The sequence below is a fragment of the Somniosus microcephalus genome, unplaced genomic scaffold (genome assembly GCF_052327205.1).
Source record: "Somniosus microcephalus isolate GS21.2 unplaced genomic scaffold, FLI_Smic_1.0 unresolved_chr7, whole genome shotgun sequence".
In the NCBI taxonomy this organism is placed as follows: domain Eukaryota; kingdom Metazoa; phylum Chordata; class Chondrichthyes; order Squaliformes; family Somniosidae; genus Somniosus; species Somniosus microcephalus.
The window spans coordinates 6015902-6032224 of NW_028225185.1; the positions used below are offsets into that span (position 1 = coordinate 6015902).

At 52.6% G+C, this 16323-nt stretch overlaps 1 protein-coding gene across 1 annotated transcript in view; it reads right to left on the bottom strand.

Moving 5' to 3' along the window:
- The window catches only part of LOC147086426 (cadherin-related family member 5-like), a 78987-nt gene extending 68384 nt beyond the window's left edge, over positions 1–10603 (bottom strand). The window contains exons 1-4 of the mRNA XM_085978531.1: positions 10278–10603; positions 10015–10187; positions 7909–7959; positions 461–550 (exon numbers count right to left, since the gene is read on the bottom strand). Of these exons, the coding sequence (XP_085834657.1) occupies positions 461–550; positions 7909–7959; positions 10015–10187; positions 10278–10383 (420 nt within the window). The 5' untranslated portion in view covers positions 10384–10603. The remainder of the gene's footprint in view (positions 1–460; positions 551–7908; positions 7960–10014; positions 10188–10277) is intronic.
- Between the last annotated feature and the right edge of the window lie 5720 nt (positions 10604–16323).

Consider the following 16323-nt stretch of genomic DNA (forward strand, 5'->3'; position numbering starts at 1 on the left):
CCATCCCCCATGTCCTGTGGGACTGGGCCCTTCCCCCGGTGTCCTGTGGGACTGGGCCCTTCCCCCGGTGTCCTGTGGGACTGGGCCCTTCCCCCGGTGTCCTGTGGGACTGGGCCCTTCCCCTGGTGTCCTGTGGGACTGGGCCCTTCCCCCGTGTCCTGTGGGACTGGGCCCTTCCCCCATGTCCTGTGGGACTGGGCCCTTTCCCGGCGTTCTGCTCTATAATCCGGTGGCGGTTCGAAGCAGTCCAGTCTCAGAGGGAATCTCAGACTGCCATTGTGCTTCTGATTTGCACTTACAAGGGCCTAACGCTTGAGTCAGGCATGGATTCTGGCCTCCCTTCTCGATATACCGGGCGGCGAATGGGCGCACGCTGCCCTCCATATTGGACGATTCGCCATCCGCATTAGCTGTATGCAAATATTACATTACAGTAAATGAAGTGAAATAGCTACCTTACCTCACTAATGTTGAAATTCAGTGGTTTCTCAGGAAACGAAGGGCGATTGTCATTAACATTCTTGATCTGAATCATTAAGGGTAGATCTTCCTATAAATGAGAAGTAATTAAAAACTCACGTCAATCAAGCAGAGGTTCAATATTTCGTATGTTTCTTGTCAATAATAATCTTTGAAAATCTCGGCTTTATCTGGACAATTAAAGCTTGTCACACAGGCCATTCCATTAAAGGGGCTGATCCGCGGGTTGAACAGCTACATGCAAGGTTTTGCTTAAAGGGAAGGAGTGTTACATAATTACAGCACAGGGACCGGCCATTCGGCCCAACCAGTTCATGCTTTTCACACCTTTCACACAAGCCAGGTCTGAAGTGAATTATTTTCCAACTCCCCCTGTCTTTGCTTCCTTACTTTAACTATTAACTCAATGCTTATGTGCAACGTTTATCATTACGGTATAATTTTATAGGGGGAGCAGGAACAGAGAGACCTGGGGGTGCAGGTACACAAATCGCTGAAGGTGGCAGCACAGGTTAACAAAGCCGTTAATAAAGCATCTAGGAACCTGGGCTTTATTAATAGAGGCATAGAGGACAACGGCAAGGAAGTCCTGCTAAACCTTTATAAATCACTGGTTAGCTCTCAGCTGGAGTATTGTGTCCAATTCTGGGCACCACACTTTAGGAAGAATGTCAAGGCCTTGGAGAGGGTGCGGAGGAGATTGACCAGAATGGTTCCAGGGATGAGGGACTTCAGTTATGTGACGAGACTGGAGGAGCTGGGATTGTTCTCCCTAGAGCAGAGAAGGTTAAGGGGTGATTTAATAGAGGTGTTCAAAGTCATGAGGGGTTTTGATAGAGTCAATAAGGAGAAACTGTTTCCAGTGGCAGGAGGGTCGGTAACCAGAGGACACAGATTGGAGATAATTGGCAAAAGAACCAGGGGGGAGATGAGGAAACATTTTTTTACGCAGCGAGTTGTTGTGATCTGGAACGCGCTGCCTGAAAGGGCGGTGGAAGCAGATTCAATAATAACTTTCAAAAGTGAATTGGATAAATATTACATTACATAGGATATACGGCACAGAAAGAGGCCATTCGGCCCAACCAGTCCATGCCGGTGTTTATGCTCCACTCGAGCCTCCTCCCGTCTTTCTTCATCTAACTCTATCAGCATAACCCTCTATTCCCTTCTCCCTCATGTGCTTGTCCAGCCTCCCCTTAAATGTATCGATACTATTCGCTTCAACCACTCCCTGTGGGAGCGAGTTCCACATTCTCACCACTCTTTGGGTAAAGAAGTTTCTTCTGAATTCCCTATTGGATTTCTTGGTGACTATCTTATATTGATGGCCTCTAGTTATGCTCTTCCCCACAAGTGGAAACATTCTCTCTGTATCCACTCTATCAAAACCTTTCATGATTTTAAAGACCTCTATTAGGTCACCCCTCAGCCTTCTTTTTTCAAGAGAAAAGAGACCCAGCCTGTTCATCCTTTCCTGATATGTATACCCTCGCATTTCTGGTATCATCCTTGTAAATCTTCTCTGCTCCCTCTCCAGTGTCTCTATATCCTTTTTATAATATAGCAACATGCATGTTCTTTGTTGGGGCCCAGGGAAGGTGCGGCACGGGCCAACAGTGAGGTCGGGAGGACCACAATACATCCTACGAAACCCAGGCAGAGAGGACCTGCAGGAAGGAGGGAGGAGGACAGTAGGAGTATGTTTGCGTGTGTGTGTGTGTGCTAGGCCGTTGCAGCAGAGCCTGGTCTCCAATCGCCTTGGATCCCCTTGCCATTGGACCAAGACCTTGCTCTGTCAAGCCCGTGTGGTAGCTGGTGTGCAACGGCCACCCCACATTAAAAGAATTCGCACAGGCATCTTCCACCCCTTTAAAATGAAGTTCGGGACCTGGAACATCAGGACCCTCATGGACAACCCCAACAGTGCCCCTTCAACCACCGTCTGCCCCACCTGTGACAGAGACTGTAGGTCCCGCATTGGACTCATCAGTCACCTGAGAACTCATTTTTAATGTGGAAGCAAGTCATCCTCGGTTCCGAGGGACTGCCTAAGAAGAAGAAGAATATGGCGACCAGAACTGTTCGCAGTACTCCAAGTGTGGTCTAACCAAGGTTCAATACAGGTTTAGCATAACTTCCCAACTTTTCAATTCTATCCCTCTAGAAATAAACCCTAGTGCTTGGTTTGCTTTTTTTATGGCCTTGCTAATCTGTGTCACAACTTTTAGTGATTTGGTGAAGTGGTAAAGTCTGGTGACCCCGGGGTGGCAGAGGTCGTTGTGGAGGGTCTGCAGTCTATCAGTTTGCACGTTGGCGCATGTACTTCGTGATAGAGCATCTGGGGGTTCGTTCTGTTCTGTTAGATTTCATAATTCTGTTAGATTTCAGGAGATGGTTTTATTCCTGTTCCTGGCTGGGGTGGAGATCGCCTTTACAGAAGGTAAGTACTGCAGAAAATATAGGGACAGAGTGATCTCCTGGAAGAATTTCGATCGCCTAGATGGGTCGGAGAGGAATTTCCCAGATTTTTTTCTCCCAAATTGGCCATTGGGTCTTTATCTGGTTTTTCGCCTCTCCCGGGAGATCACATGGGTTCGGGTGGATGCAGAGTGATAGAAGATTTGAGGTTAGGATCAGATCAGCCATGATCTTATTGAATGGTGGAGCAGGCTCGAGGGGCCGATTGGCCTACTCCTGCTCCTATTTCTTATGTTCTTATGTTCTTATGTTCAGTTTACCAGGCCGGTACAAGATATCATAATCATAGGTGGAGAGCTCGATTCTCCACCTCAAGATCTTGTCGTTCTTGATTTTGCCCCTCAGTTTGTTATTAAACATAAAAGCGACCGAACGCTGGTCGGTGAGGAGGGTAAATCGTTTGCCTGCCAGGTAATGCCTCCAGCGTCGTACAGCCTCCACGATCGCCTGGGCCTCCTTCTCGACCGAAGAGTGTCGGATCTCAGGGCCCTGGAGGGTCCTTGAGAAGAAGGCCACCGGTCTCCCCTCCTGGTTGAGGGTTGCGGCTAGGGCGAAGTCGGATGCATCGCTCTCCACTTGGAAAGGGATAGACTCATCCACCGCGTGCATTGTGGCCTTAGCAATGTCTCCCTTAATGAGGGAGAAGGCTGCGCACGCTTCTGCCGTCAGGGGGAAGGAGGCGGACTTCATGAGGGGTCTGGCTTTGTCCGCATAATTTGGCACCCATTGGGCATAGTAGGCGAAGAGCCCCAGGGTTCTCTTCAGCGCCTTTGGACAGTGGGGGAGGGGAAGCTCCATGAGGGGGCGCATTCTTTCGGGGTCGGGGCCGATGACTCCGTTCTCTACTACGCAGCCGAGGATGGCAAGGCGCGAGGTGTTAAACACACATTTCTCCTTATTGTAGGTGAGGTTCAGCCGTTGGGCCGTACGGAGGAATCTTTCCAGATTAACATCGTGGTCCTGCCGGTCGCGGCCGCAGATGGTGACGTTATCTAGATAGGGGAACGTGGTGTGCAGCCCGTTCTGGTCAACCATCCGGTCCATCTCCCTTTGGAAGACCGAAACCCCGTTGGTGACGCCGAAGGGTACCCTAAGGAAGTGGTAGAGGCGGCCGTTCGCCTCGAAGGCTGTATACTGGCGGTCCTCAGGGCGGATAGGGAGTTGGTGATAGGCCGACTTAAGGTCGATGGTGGAGAATACCCAGTACTGCGCAATCTGATTGACCATATCAGATATGCGGGGAAAGGGGTATGCGTCCAGCTGGGTGTACCGGTTTATGGTTTGGCTGTAGTCGATGACTAGGCGGTTTTTATCGCCGGTCTTAACGACTACGACCTGGGCACGCCAGGGGCTGTTGCTCCTCTCGATGATGCCCTCCTTCAGGAGACGCTGCACCTCCCAGCTGATAAAAGCTCTGTCCCGGCGCTGTACCGCCTGCTCTTGGTGGCGGCGGGTTTACAGTCGCGGGTGAGGTTAGCGAACAGGGAGGGGGGCGGGACCTTGAGGGTGGATAGGCCGCAGGTGGTATGCGGTGGGTGGTTTAAAGGCTGCTGGTTGTCGACTGTGAGTGGGGGGAGGGGTCCACTGTATGCCAAAGTGACACTTTGCAGGTGGGATTGGAAGTCCAGCCCTAGTAGGACGGCAGCGCAGAGCTGGCGCAGGACGAGGAGTTTAAAATTTTTATACTCCGTGCCCCTAACCGACAGGGTCACAATACAGTAGCCGCTGATGTCTGTAGAATGGGACCTCGATGCCATCGAGATCCGGTTGCGCGTTGGCCGGACAGTGAGGGAGTAGTGGCTCACCGTGTCTGGATGTATGAAACTCTCCGTGCTTCCGCTGTCGAACAGGCAGGTCGTGGCGTGGCCGTTTACTTTGATGTCCATCATGGACTTGGACAGGTGATGCGGGCGAGCTTGGTCCAGTGTGACGGAGGCTAGTGTATGGCTGAGCGAGCTGCTGTAGTCTGCGGGTGAGGCGGTGGTCGGGTCTGGCGACAAGGTGACGGTCGACTGTGGTGGACAAAATGGCGGCGCCCACGAGGTTGAATAAGATGGCTGCCCCCACAACTCACATGAGGCATTGCTGGTGTCAGTTGCCTTGATCGAAGATGGCCGCCCCCACGACTCACACGAGGGGATACTGGCATCTGTGGCCTGGATGAAAGATGGCCGCCCCCACAATTCGCATGAGGCACTGCTGGCGTCTGTGGCTCTCCCCCTGCAGGCCTTAGCGAAGTGGCCTTTCTTCTGGCAATGGGAGCAAGTCACGTTTCTCGCAGGGCAGCGCGTCCTCGGGTGTTTCGCCTGGCCACAGAAGAAGCAGCCGGCGGCCCGATCGCGGGGGTCTGATGTTGCAGCCGGTACCGGGGGTGGCGGTCCCGATCGGTTCTGGGACGCCGACGCTGAGGTAGGTCCCGGAGGTGGCGTTGCGAGGGGTATTGCGGCCGGGGTCGGGCCGGAGTCCCAGGGTCGCGCAGCACAGTACCTGGAATACGCCTCGAGGTCCCGATGGGCCACTTCCAGGGAGCGGGCGAGGGCTGCAGCTGTGTTCAGGTCGAGGTCCTTTGATTCGAGCAGTCTTTGCCGTGAGTAGTCGGACCGAAGGCCTTTCACGAAGGCGTCGCGGATATTCTCTTCAGTATTTTCTGCAGCCGTTACCGCTTTAAAGTCACAGTCCCTGCCGAGTGTTTGTAGCGCCCGTAAAAATTCATCTACAGACTCTCCTGGCTGTTGTGGGCGGGATCTTAGGAGGTGCCTGGCATACATAGAATTTACCGGGCTCCGGTACTGCTGTTTCAGCAGGTTGATGGCGGCTTCGTATGTAGTAAGTTCCTGTATGAGTGCGAATACTTTAGGGCTCACTTGGGCAGTCAGAACACTTAGTTTGGATCTCTGAGGCACGCCGGATTCTCCCAGGTAGGATTCGAAACAGCTCAGCCAGTGTTTGAAGTCGAGTGCTGAGTTTGCTGCCTGTGGGTTTAGATCCAGGTACGGCGGTCGGAGGGCTCGCAGCCAGGCCGGCTGCTGTGGCTGTTGTAGCTGGGCGTCTGACTGGTCTGACGGTTCGTTAGACATTTTTAAAATTTAGCTAATAAAATTGATATACCTATCAATTCATCCAATGAAAAGCGATGAGTTAAGAAAGCAACTATAGGTTTTTATTGGCTAAATAACAGAGCCCACCCTCGTGGGTGATCGGATCCAGCAAGGAGGAATACCAGCCAGTCGACCACCTTTATACCTGGGCAGGTAGGTGGAGCCATGGGCGGAGTCAGCAGTGGTCAGCCCAGGCATAACAGCGTGACAGGAGGCGACCTCGTGTAGTGATACAACAGTGTAAACAGTGATAACCATAGTGTAACGATATAACAGTGATAACCATAGTGTAACGATAGTGAACGATAAAAGTGGTTTACCACATACTCCGAGATCCCTTTGTTCCTCTACCCCACCCAGACTTGCACCCTCCAAGTGATAAGTGACCTCCCTATTCTTCCTACCAAAATGTAATACCTCACATTTATCTGTGTTGAACTTCATTTGCCAATTATATGCCCATTCTGCAAGTTTATTAATGTCCTCCTGTAATTTGTTGCAGTCCTCCTCAGTATTGACTATCCCCCCAATTTGGTGTCATCCACAAATTTAGAAATTGTGTTTTTGATTCCAAAGTCTAAATCGTTAATGTAAATTGCGAACAGCAGTGGTCCCAGCACTGATCCTTGTAGAACACCACTACACACCTTCTGCCCCTGTGAATAGCTACCCTTTACTCCCACTCTCTGCTTTCTGTCCTGAAGCCAGCCAGCAATCCATTCTGCTACTTGTCCCCTGACTCCGCATTCTCCGACCTTGTTCGTCAGTCGATTATGTGGAACCTTATCGAAGGCCTTTTGAAAATCCAAATAAATTACATCTATTGCATTACCCTTGTCTACTCTCTCTGTTACCGCTTCATACTTGAAGGAGAAAAATTCACAGGGCTGTGGGGAAAGAGCAGGGGGGAGTGGGACTAATTGGAGAGCTCGTTCAAAGAGCCGGCACAGGCACGATGGGCCGAATGGCCTCCTTCTGTGCTGTAAGATTCTAGGGGCTAGAAAGTCGGTGCACTTGCGCCTCCCATTAGAGCCTCTGGGGGCACTAACGGGACGCAAACGACCTTTCGCCCGGGTGCAGCACCGCTAACGACTCCTCCTAAATTCAGCGGGAGTTTAGCAGCGGCGGTAACCGGTAGCGCCCTGCTGCACCGTGCCAGCAATGATGACATCATCACCGTGCGCAGCGCCCCGTTTTCACCCTGCCTGCAAAATTGTCCCGCGCCCCCTGAATCTGCGCCGGGCGATGACAGCGGCCGATTCAGGGGGCGGGAACGGAGCGGCCGGAGGCTCGCGGGGCGCTAGCTAAAGGGGAGGTGGCGGGCGGGGGGAACAAATCGTCCGACTTACTTGTCGCGGCACGTTGAACGCAGGGTCCATGCCGCGGTAGGCAGCTCGGCGCTCCTCTTGCTGGCACGGCTCCCCCGCTCCTCGGTGGTCCAGGTGGGGCCCCACAGAGTTGTGGGCTTTAGTGAGGGGAGGAGCCCTTCCCTGCGGCAGCGCTACGTGGCCCAGTGCGTAACGGTGCAGAAGGCACCGCCCCGATATTCGGGGTTAACGCTCTAAGAAGGAAGCGGAGAGCTTGAATTAGCTTCACCCCCCTCTCCCCTCTCCCCTCCCCACTCTTGGGGCACTAAAGCTGAAGTTAGCGATCGCCAGCGCTGTTTCTCGCCGGGCGCTACATTTATTGCCCAGGCAATGTTAACAATGTCGCTGACGAATTTTTCCCACTATGATTGTAAAAACATTTAATATTGCGCGGTCAAATTGCCTTAGGTGACTGTAGGATGTTTTCATTTTCCACAGAATTCAATCAGATCCTCAATAACTAGTGAAAGAGTTTAACTTACCAGCGGATCACCACAGCGTAATTTGAAGTATATTACAGGTCTCTTGAGGTTCTGTCAAAGAACATTAGACACATCAATATCAGACTTTAAACAGTGACATTTTATCAATCTTATCTTTATATATCACTCCGAAAAACAGATCATTGCTAACACACAAAATGAGAGTGCCCACAGCATCATCAAGAAAGCATGCTCGGAAAATTTGACACCAGCACCGCGTGAGTGAGCGAATTCTTCCTCACGGTCCACCAGCCACGTGTGTGTGATTCTGTGCCAGGGGTCAGGTGTGGCTCGTTCAACACCTCTCGCTCCAAAACTCAACCGCCTAGAAATTCGGGCTCGGGGGGGTGACGCGGTGGGGGACTGGGGTCCGCGGGGGGAGGGGGGGTGACGCGGTGGGGGACTGGGGTCCGCGGGGGGGGGGGGGTGACGCGGTGGGGGACTGGGGTCTGCGGGGGGAGGGGGGGTGACGCGGTGGGGGACTGGGGTCCGCGGGGGGGGGGTGACGCGGTGGGGGACTGGGGTCCGCGGGGGGGGGGGGTGACGCGGTGGGGGACTGGGGTCTGCGGGGGGAGGGGGGGTGACGCGGTGGGGGACTGGGGTCCGCGGGGGGGGGGGTGACGCGGTGGGGGACTGGGGTCCGCGGGGGGGGGGGGTGACGCGGTGGGGGACTGGGATCCGCGGGGGGGGGGGGTGACGCGGTGGGGGACTGGGGTCTGCGGGGGGAGGGGGGGTGACGCGGTGGGGGACTGGGGTCCGCGGGGGGGGGGTGACGCGGTGGGGGACTGGGGTCCGCGAGGGGGGGGGTGACGCGGTGGGGGACTGGGGTCTGCGGGGGGAGGGGGGGTGACGCGGTGGGGGACTGGGGTCCGCGGGGGGGGGGTGACGCGGTGGGGGACTGGGGTCCGCGGGGGGGGGGGGGTGACGCGGTGGGGGACTGGGGTCCGCGGGGGGGGGGGGGTGACGCGGTGGGGGACTGGGGTCTGCGGGGGGAGGGGGGGTGACGCGGTGGGGGACTGGGGTCCGCGGGGGGGGGGGTGACGCGGTGGGGGACTGGGGTCCGCGGGGGGGGGGGGTGACGCGGTGGGGGACTGGGGTCCGCGGGGGGGGGGGGGTGACGCGGTGGGGGACTGGGGTCCGCGGGGGGAGGGGGGGTGACGCGGTGGGGGACTGGGGTCCGCGGGGGGAGGGGGGTGACGCGGTGGGGGACTGGGGTCCTCGGGGGGAGGGGGGGTGACGCGGTGGGGGACTGGGGTCCGCGGGGGGAGGGGGGTGACGTGGTGGGGGACTGGGGTCCTCGGGGGGAGGGGGGGTGACGCGGTGGGGGACTGGGGTCCGCGGGGGGAGGGGGGGTGACGCGGTGGGGGACTGGGGTCCTCGGGGGGAGGGGGGGTGACGCGGTGGGGGACTGGGGTCCTCGGGGGGAGGGGGGGTGACGCGGTGGGGGACTGGGGTCCTCGGGGGGAGGGGGGGTGACGCGGTGGGTGTCCGGGGTCTGCGGGGGGGGGCAGGGGGGGATGCGGTTGGGGTGGGGGGGCGGGGGATGCAGGGGGGATGCGGGGGTGGGGCTGGGGTGCGATCCCGTCCCTGAACGGTGAGGTCCGAGGTACCCCTGATATTGGGCTGTCTGGAGCTCCTGTCTCCCCGGGGCTGTCTGGAGCTCCTGTCTCCCCGGGACTGTCTGGAGCTCCTCTCTCCCCGGGGCTGTCTGGAGCTCCTGTCTCCCCGGGACTGTCTGGAGCTCCTCTCTCCCCGGGGCTGTTTGGAGCTCCTGTCTCCCCGGGACTGTCTGGAGCTCCTCTCTCCCCGGAGCTGTCTGGAGCTCCTATCTCCCCGGGACTGTCTGGAGCTCCTGTCTCCCCGGGACTGTCTGGAGCTCCTGTCTCCCCGGGACTATCTACAGCTCCTGTCTCCCCGGGACTGTCTGGAGCTCCTGTCTCCCCGGGACTGTCTGGAGCTCCTGTCTCCCCGGGGCTGCCTGGAGCTCCTGTCTCCCCGGGACTGTCTGGAGCTCCTGTCTACCCGGGACTGTCTGGAGTGTGGATCTGATTCAAGGGCAGGAATGGCTACCACTGGAGTAAAGACTTTTTGCTGTCAAATACTTACCTCATAATCTATCGATTCCGTTAGCCGCAGAGTGTCTCCGACTACAGCAATCACAGGTAGTTCAGGCGAGTTGATTAATTTAACAGGTCCCTTATTTATTGTTATGTTACTGATGATTAGCCCTGGTGCGTTATTCTCATCAACAACCATAACTTTTTGCGGAACACAGCAAGCTAAAGGAAGAAAGAAATAACCTTTTACTGCAAATAACACACAAACAAAACACTTGTATTTCTGTCGTGCTGTTTGAAGGCGCAGTTTACCTTTAGTCACAGAGCACTCCTGCCCAACGATTCCCTTCCACTGAAGGGCAGTCAACAGTACAAAGAGCACGCTCCGAGGGCCAGGGAATGGGAGGCTGGGGCCCATTGTCTCCCGGACGCTGAAAATTCTCTCCACAGATCAGTGAATAAAGAAAGGATAGTGCCAGTCACTGGACCGAGACCCTCCCAGCCTCAGCTGCTTCTTTCTGCAAACCCCTTGGAAGGAGCCCGACCTCTAAATGCTTGTGAGGGAGACGGGTGTTGGTGCCAACTGCCCCTGTTATCCCAACCTTTGCTTCATTTCCTTATTGCTTTATTACTGCTCCTGATCCTCTCATCCAGTCACAGTCGAATTGGAATGGAAAGTCATAAAAGCTGATTACCTATTCTGCATTCCTCTTTGACACGATACTGGCATTTGGTGAAAGAGTAATGAGATTCAGTCTCTCTTTAAAAGGTTGTGAAACGTTTCTCTAAACAGTCGACAGATCTGACAGTAAATGCCCTGATATGTTCCTCCCATCAAGGTATTTGCTCTCTCACCAGAAGTGGGATCATCTCCCCTTACTGACCTCAAACTTGCACAATGTACATTGTTTCTGTGCTTTACATATCTCATTATCTATAGATACATATAGAACCCTATACATAGAATCGTAGAATGGTGCAGCACAGGAGGAGGCCATTCGGCCCATCGTGCCTGTGCCGGCTCTTTGAAAGAGTTCTCCAATTAGTCCCACTCTCCCCCTGCTCTTTCCCCACAGCCCTGTGAATTTTTCCCCTTCAAGTATTTATCCAATTCCCTTTTGAAAGTTACTATTGAATCTGCTTCCACCGCCCTTTATGGCAGCGCGTTCCAGATCACAACAACTCGCTGCGTAAAAACATTCTCCTCATCTCCCTCTGGGTCTTTTGCTAATCACCTTCAATCTGTGTCCTCTGGTTACCGACCCTCCTGACACTGGAAACAGTTTCTCCTTATTTACTCCATCAAAACCCCTCATGATTTTGAGCACCTCTATCAAATTCCCTCTTAACCTTTTCTGCTCGAAGGAAAACAACCCCAACTTCTCCAGTCTCGCCACGTAACTGAAGACCCTCATCCCTGGTACCATTCTAGTAAATCTCCTCCGCACCCTTTCCAAGGCCTTGACATCCTTCCTAAAGTGCGGTGCCCGGAATTGGACACAATACTCCAGCTGGGGCCTAACTAATATTTTGTAAAGGATTAGCATAACTTCCTTGCTTTTGTCCTCTATTCCTCTATTTATAAAGCCAAGGATCCCGCCTGCCTTTTTCACAGCCTGCTCACCTTGTCCCGCCACCTTCAATGATTTGTGTACGTTCACCCCCGGGTCTCTCTCTTCGTGCTCCCCCTTTAACATTGTACCATTTAGTTTATATTGTCTCTCCTCATTCTTCCTACCGAACTGTATCACTTCACACTTCTCTGCATTAAATTTCATCTCCCATGTCTCTGCCTATTTCACCAGTCTGCCTGTGTCCTCCTGAAGTCTGTTACTATCCTCCTCACTGTTTACCACATTTCCAAATTTCGTGTCATCTGCAAACTTTGACATTTTGCCCCGTATGGCCAAGTCCAAGTCATTAATGGCCCAGAAATTCGGGTCTCCACGGGCGAGTACGCACGGGGTACTCACCCGTAGGCCCAATGGAAGTGCCGGTTTCCTGCATGCACCGCGCATGCGCGGGAAACCGGCACTGCCGATCCCCTGAACGAAGGGGTTCAGAGGTCGAACGCGCGCGCAGGGGAGGCTGCGTGTGCACTTTGAACTTCGTTTTTTTTGCAGGTTTTCACGCGAGGTTAAGCCTGCAGGATTTACACATTTAAAAACCAGGCGTAAGGCTTGCTTTTTACAAGGTAAGTGGTCAATTAATTAAAATTAAAACATTTTTTCCACAGGTTTATTATTTTTAAATACTTTAAAGCAAGGTAAGTTTATTTTTAGCCCTGTTAGAATATAAAATTATTTTTTTCAAAAATTTAAATTATTGTTTAAAGTAGTTATTTAATCTAATTTATAGTTTATTTAAAAAGTGTGATTTAAAAAAAAAATTATTTGAAGGTTTACTGCTATTTTGGGGCCCGTAGTATTTATAAGTTTTGACAGGTCATCCTGTCAATCTTATGAATGGGCTTTTCCCTCCTCCGATTGGCTGCCCATGGCTCACGTGATCCCAGGGGACGCATCGCACTAACTACGCCCCTGGGACACGCAAGTACAGCGCGCCGGCAGCTGGGCCAGGCCCCAGAGCGGAATTCCACGGGCCCTACAGCTCAACTGCCGGCGCGAAAGTTAAGTGCAAGTCGAGGGCTTGCACCCGCGGGAAGCCCCCGACACGAATTTCTGGGCCAATATATATATAAAGAGCAGTGGTCCTAATACCGCCCCTGGGGAACACCACTGTATACTTCCCTCCAGTCTGGAAAATCCCCTGCTTTCTGTCCCTTAACCAATTTTGTATCCATGCTGCGATTGTCCCTTTAATCTCATGGGCTTTGATTTTGCTAACAAGCCCTCTGTGCACCTGGTTTCTCTTCTCTAATGTTTCATCCTGGTGCCCATCCCCCCTGTCAAATTAGTTTAAACCCTCCCCCATCTACAGATGTCAGTATATTTGGTGTCAAAAAACAAGAAGGCAGATTATTATCTGAATGGCAATAGATTGGGAGAAGGGGAAGTGCAATGAGACCTGGGTGTCCTTGTGCACCAGTCGCTGAAGGTAAGCATGCAGGTGCAGCAGGCGGTTAAGAAGGCAAATGGTATGTTGGCCTTCGTAACGAGAGTGTTTGAGTACAGGAACAAGGATGTCTTGCTGCAGTTGTACAGGGCCTTGGTGAGACCACACCTTGAGTATTGTGTGCAGTTTTGGTCGCCTTATCTGAGGAAGGATGTTCTTGCCATGGAAGGAGTGCAGCGAAGATTCACCAGGCTGATACCTGGGATGGCAGGAATGACGTATGAGGAGAGATTGGGTCGATTGGGCTTGTACTCGCTGGAGTTTAGAAGAATGAGAGGGGATCTCATTGAAACTTATAAAATTCTAACAGGACTAGACAGACTAGATGCAGGAAGGATGTTCCCAATGGTCGGGGAGTCCAGAACCAGGGGTCACAGTCTAAGGATAAGGGGTAAGCGATTTAGGACAGAGATGAGGAGGAATTTCTTCACCCAGAGAGTGGTGAACCTGTGGAATTCTCTACCACAGAAGGCAGTTGAGGCCAATTCATTAAATATATTCAAGAAGGAGTTGGATATATTTCTTAAGGCTAAAGGGATCAAGGGATATGAGGAGAAGGCAGGGACAGGGCACTGAATTTGGATGATCAGCCATGATCGCATTGAATGGCAGAGCAGGCGCGATGGGCCGAATGGCCTACTCCTGCTCCTATCTTCTATGTTTCTATTTAGACACACACTGCACCCTATAGATATATATGTGTCTCATAGATCTGTACGTATGTGTATTGAATGTGCTGTGAGGCAAAACTAAAATCATTGCGCATCATGACGAAAACCATCCTAGTGGCTGGAAACATACCCGGCGCACAGGAAGAGACCAATCATTGGTGTCCCAGGGCATCGCTGCAGGAGTTCCTCAGGAAAGCACCCTCAGCCTGATCATCTTCAGCTGCTTCATCAATGAACTTCCCTTCTTGAGAAGGTCAGGAGCGGAGCTGTTCACTGATGGTTTAACACAGTTCAACTCCATTCACAATACTGTGGTGTATGTAACCTGTTCCACCTTAAGAGAACTTAAGCCTGTTCCACCTTAAGAGATGTACTACTTTCTCTGGCTGCTGTATACGTAATACCGGTGGTGACCACCGGTATATAAGTACTGTGTAGTGATATTGTATTTAGTATAGTCCTGACCTCCAACTAGTAAAGACCTGTTGAAACTTTATTCTTGTAGTCTGTGTCAGTAATTAATCTTAATACAACTGGAACACACAGACTTAACAGTGGCGACGAGTCCGATTCTTACCCTGCGGCAGTTTATATCCACGGCGGCTTCGTCCACAGAACGGGCATCGAAGAGAGGCATCCACCCTCATCAACCTGCTGGAAGACACGTCGCGCGGCAGGCATCGAGAACCCGGAGTGCAGAAGACATCCTGAACTCGAAGCCTCCATCAGCGGCAGTCAGCTATCTTCTTTCTACCTCGGTGGTGGGTAAGCCGGTCAGCGACGCGTGCAGAAATTCGGCCGCGTTGGCTGTACAGACGGGGGAGGAAGACGGAGGAATAAGGGCGGTGAGATTGATCGCGACCGGAGATAAGGGCCGGGCCGCATTCGGGCCGAAAGGCGCAGCGCGGGGACATCGATCACGGCTGGTGATAAGGGCCGGGCCACTTTCGGGCCAAAAAGGCGCAGCGTCTGGGGCGACTGAAGGCGCGAGAGCCGCGGTGAAGGCGAACGCAGCCAGTGCTAATAACCGGGCTGCAAGAAGGGCTGCGAGGCGCGACATCGGGGAAGCGCGAATGCCCGAGGGAGCCGCGGTGAAGCGGAGACAGCGTCGGGGGAGTTACTAACCGCTGGGAAAGGGGAGCAGCAGCGGCACGCCAAACGCCATTGCAGCCAGTGGGTGAAGACCGCCAAGCGCGGGAAAACCGCCATTTTGTAGGCGGAGGACGAAGACAAGAGCGGGAAGCTGCCATCTTGGGATAAAATAAAAAAAATAAATAAATAAAATAAATTGCAACGATGCCTAAACATGGGAACATTAATACCTTTGATAGCGACATCGAAGATTGGGCCATGTATGTAGAACGCATACAAAATTATTGTAAAGCAAATAAAATCCCAGATGCAGAGAAAGCACTAACTTTATTAAACTTAATGGGTGCGAAGACATACGGGCAATTGAAACACCTTTTATCACCAGATGAACCGGCGGATAAGACGTTCGAGGAGATTGTTACTGTCCTGAAAAATCATCTAAACCCCACGCCGCTGATGCTAGCGGAACGATTTAAATTTTACAGCAGAAGGCAGCTGAAGGATGAAAGCAATGCTGAATATTTAATGGAATTGCGTAAGCTAGCAAAGTACTGTCAGTTTGGAACGGGACTAACAGACGCGCTAAGAGATAAATTTGTGTGTGGATTATTAAAAGAAGATACACAAAAGCGACTGCTCGAGGAGAATGAGCTGACGCTTGAGAAAGCGGTCACTATGGCAGCAGCACACGAAGCCGCAGCGAGAGGCACGGCAGTAATGCAGCTACGGTCACCGGAACTCAGTACAAATAAATTGGGTTTCAGTACTGTAAAATGTTATCGTTGTGGGAAGACAACACACGATCAGAACCAGTGTTGGTTTAAAAACCAAGAATGCAGAACGTGTGGCAGGCTTGGCCACATAGCTAAAGTATGCCGGTCAGGAAAGAAGACCAGCAACAAAAAGTCACCGCAAGGAAAATACATAAAGGTGCACAAGGTGACAAAGACCAGTTCGAACGAACAGAAGTCAGATTCAGACGCTAGCAGTAATGAACTGGGTAGCTTAAGAGTACACAACGTTGGTAAGGATGCAGATCTCCAGACAATTTGGGTCACTCTTCAGATAGCAGGAGTCCAAGTAAAGATGGAATTGGACACTGGATCGGCATTGACGGTCATGAATAAGAAAGATTACAAAAGGTTATTCCAACATATTCCCCTACGGGATACGGAGATTATATTGAAAACATACACGGGGCAAAGAGTGTACCCCATCGGAAAGATAGAGGTAAAAGTGGTCCACAAGGGCGAAGAAAGCCAAGTAATGGACTTATATGTGCTACCTGAACGAGGTCCACCCTACTGGGACGGGAGTGGATTAGGAAAATGAATATGGACTGGCACTCCTTAAAAGCACTAACGGTAGATTCCAGGGAAACAGATGTCAAACCTAAACGATTGTCCAAAATATTGGATGATGCTAAAGAGGTGTTCCAGCAAGGACTGGGAACACTGAAAGGAATTACGGCAAACATCAAGATTGATGAACATGCACAACCAAAATTTTTCAAAGCCAGA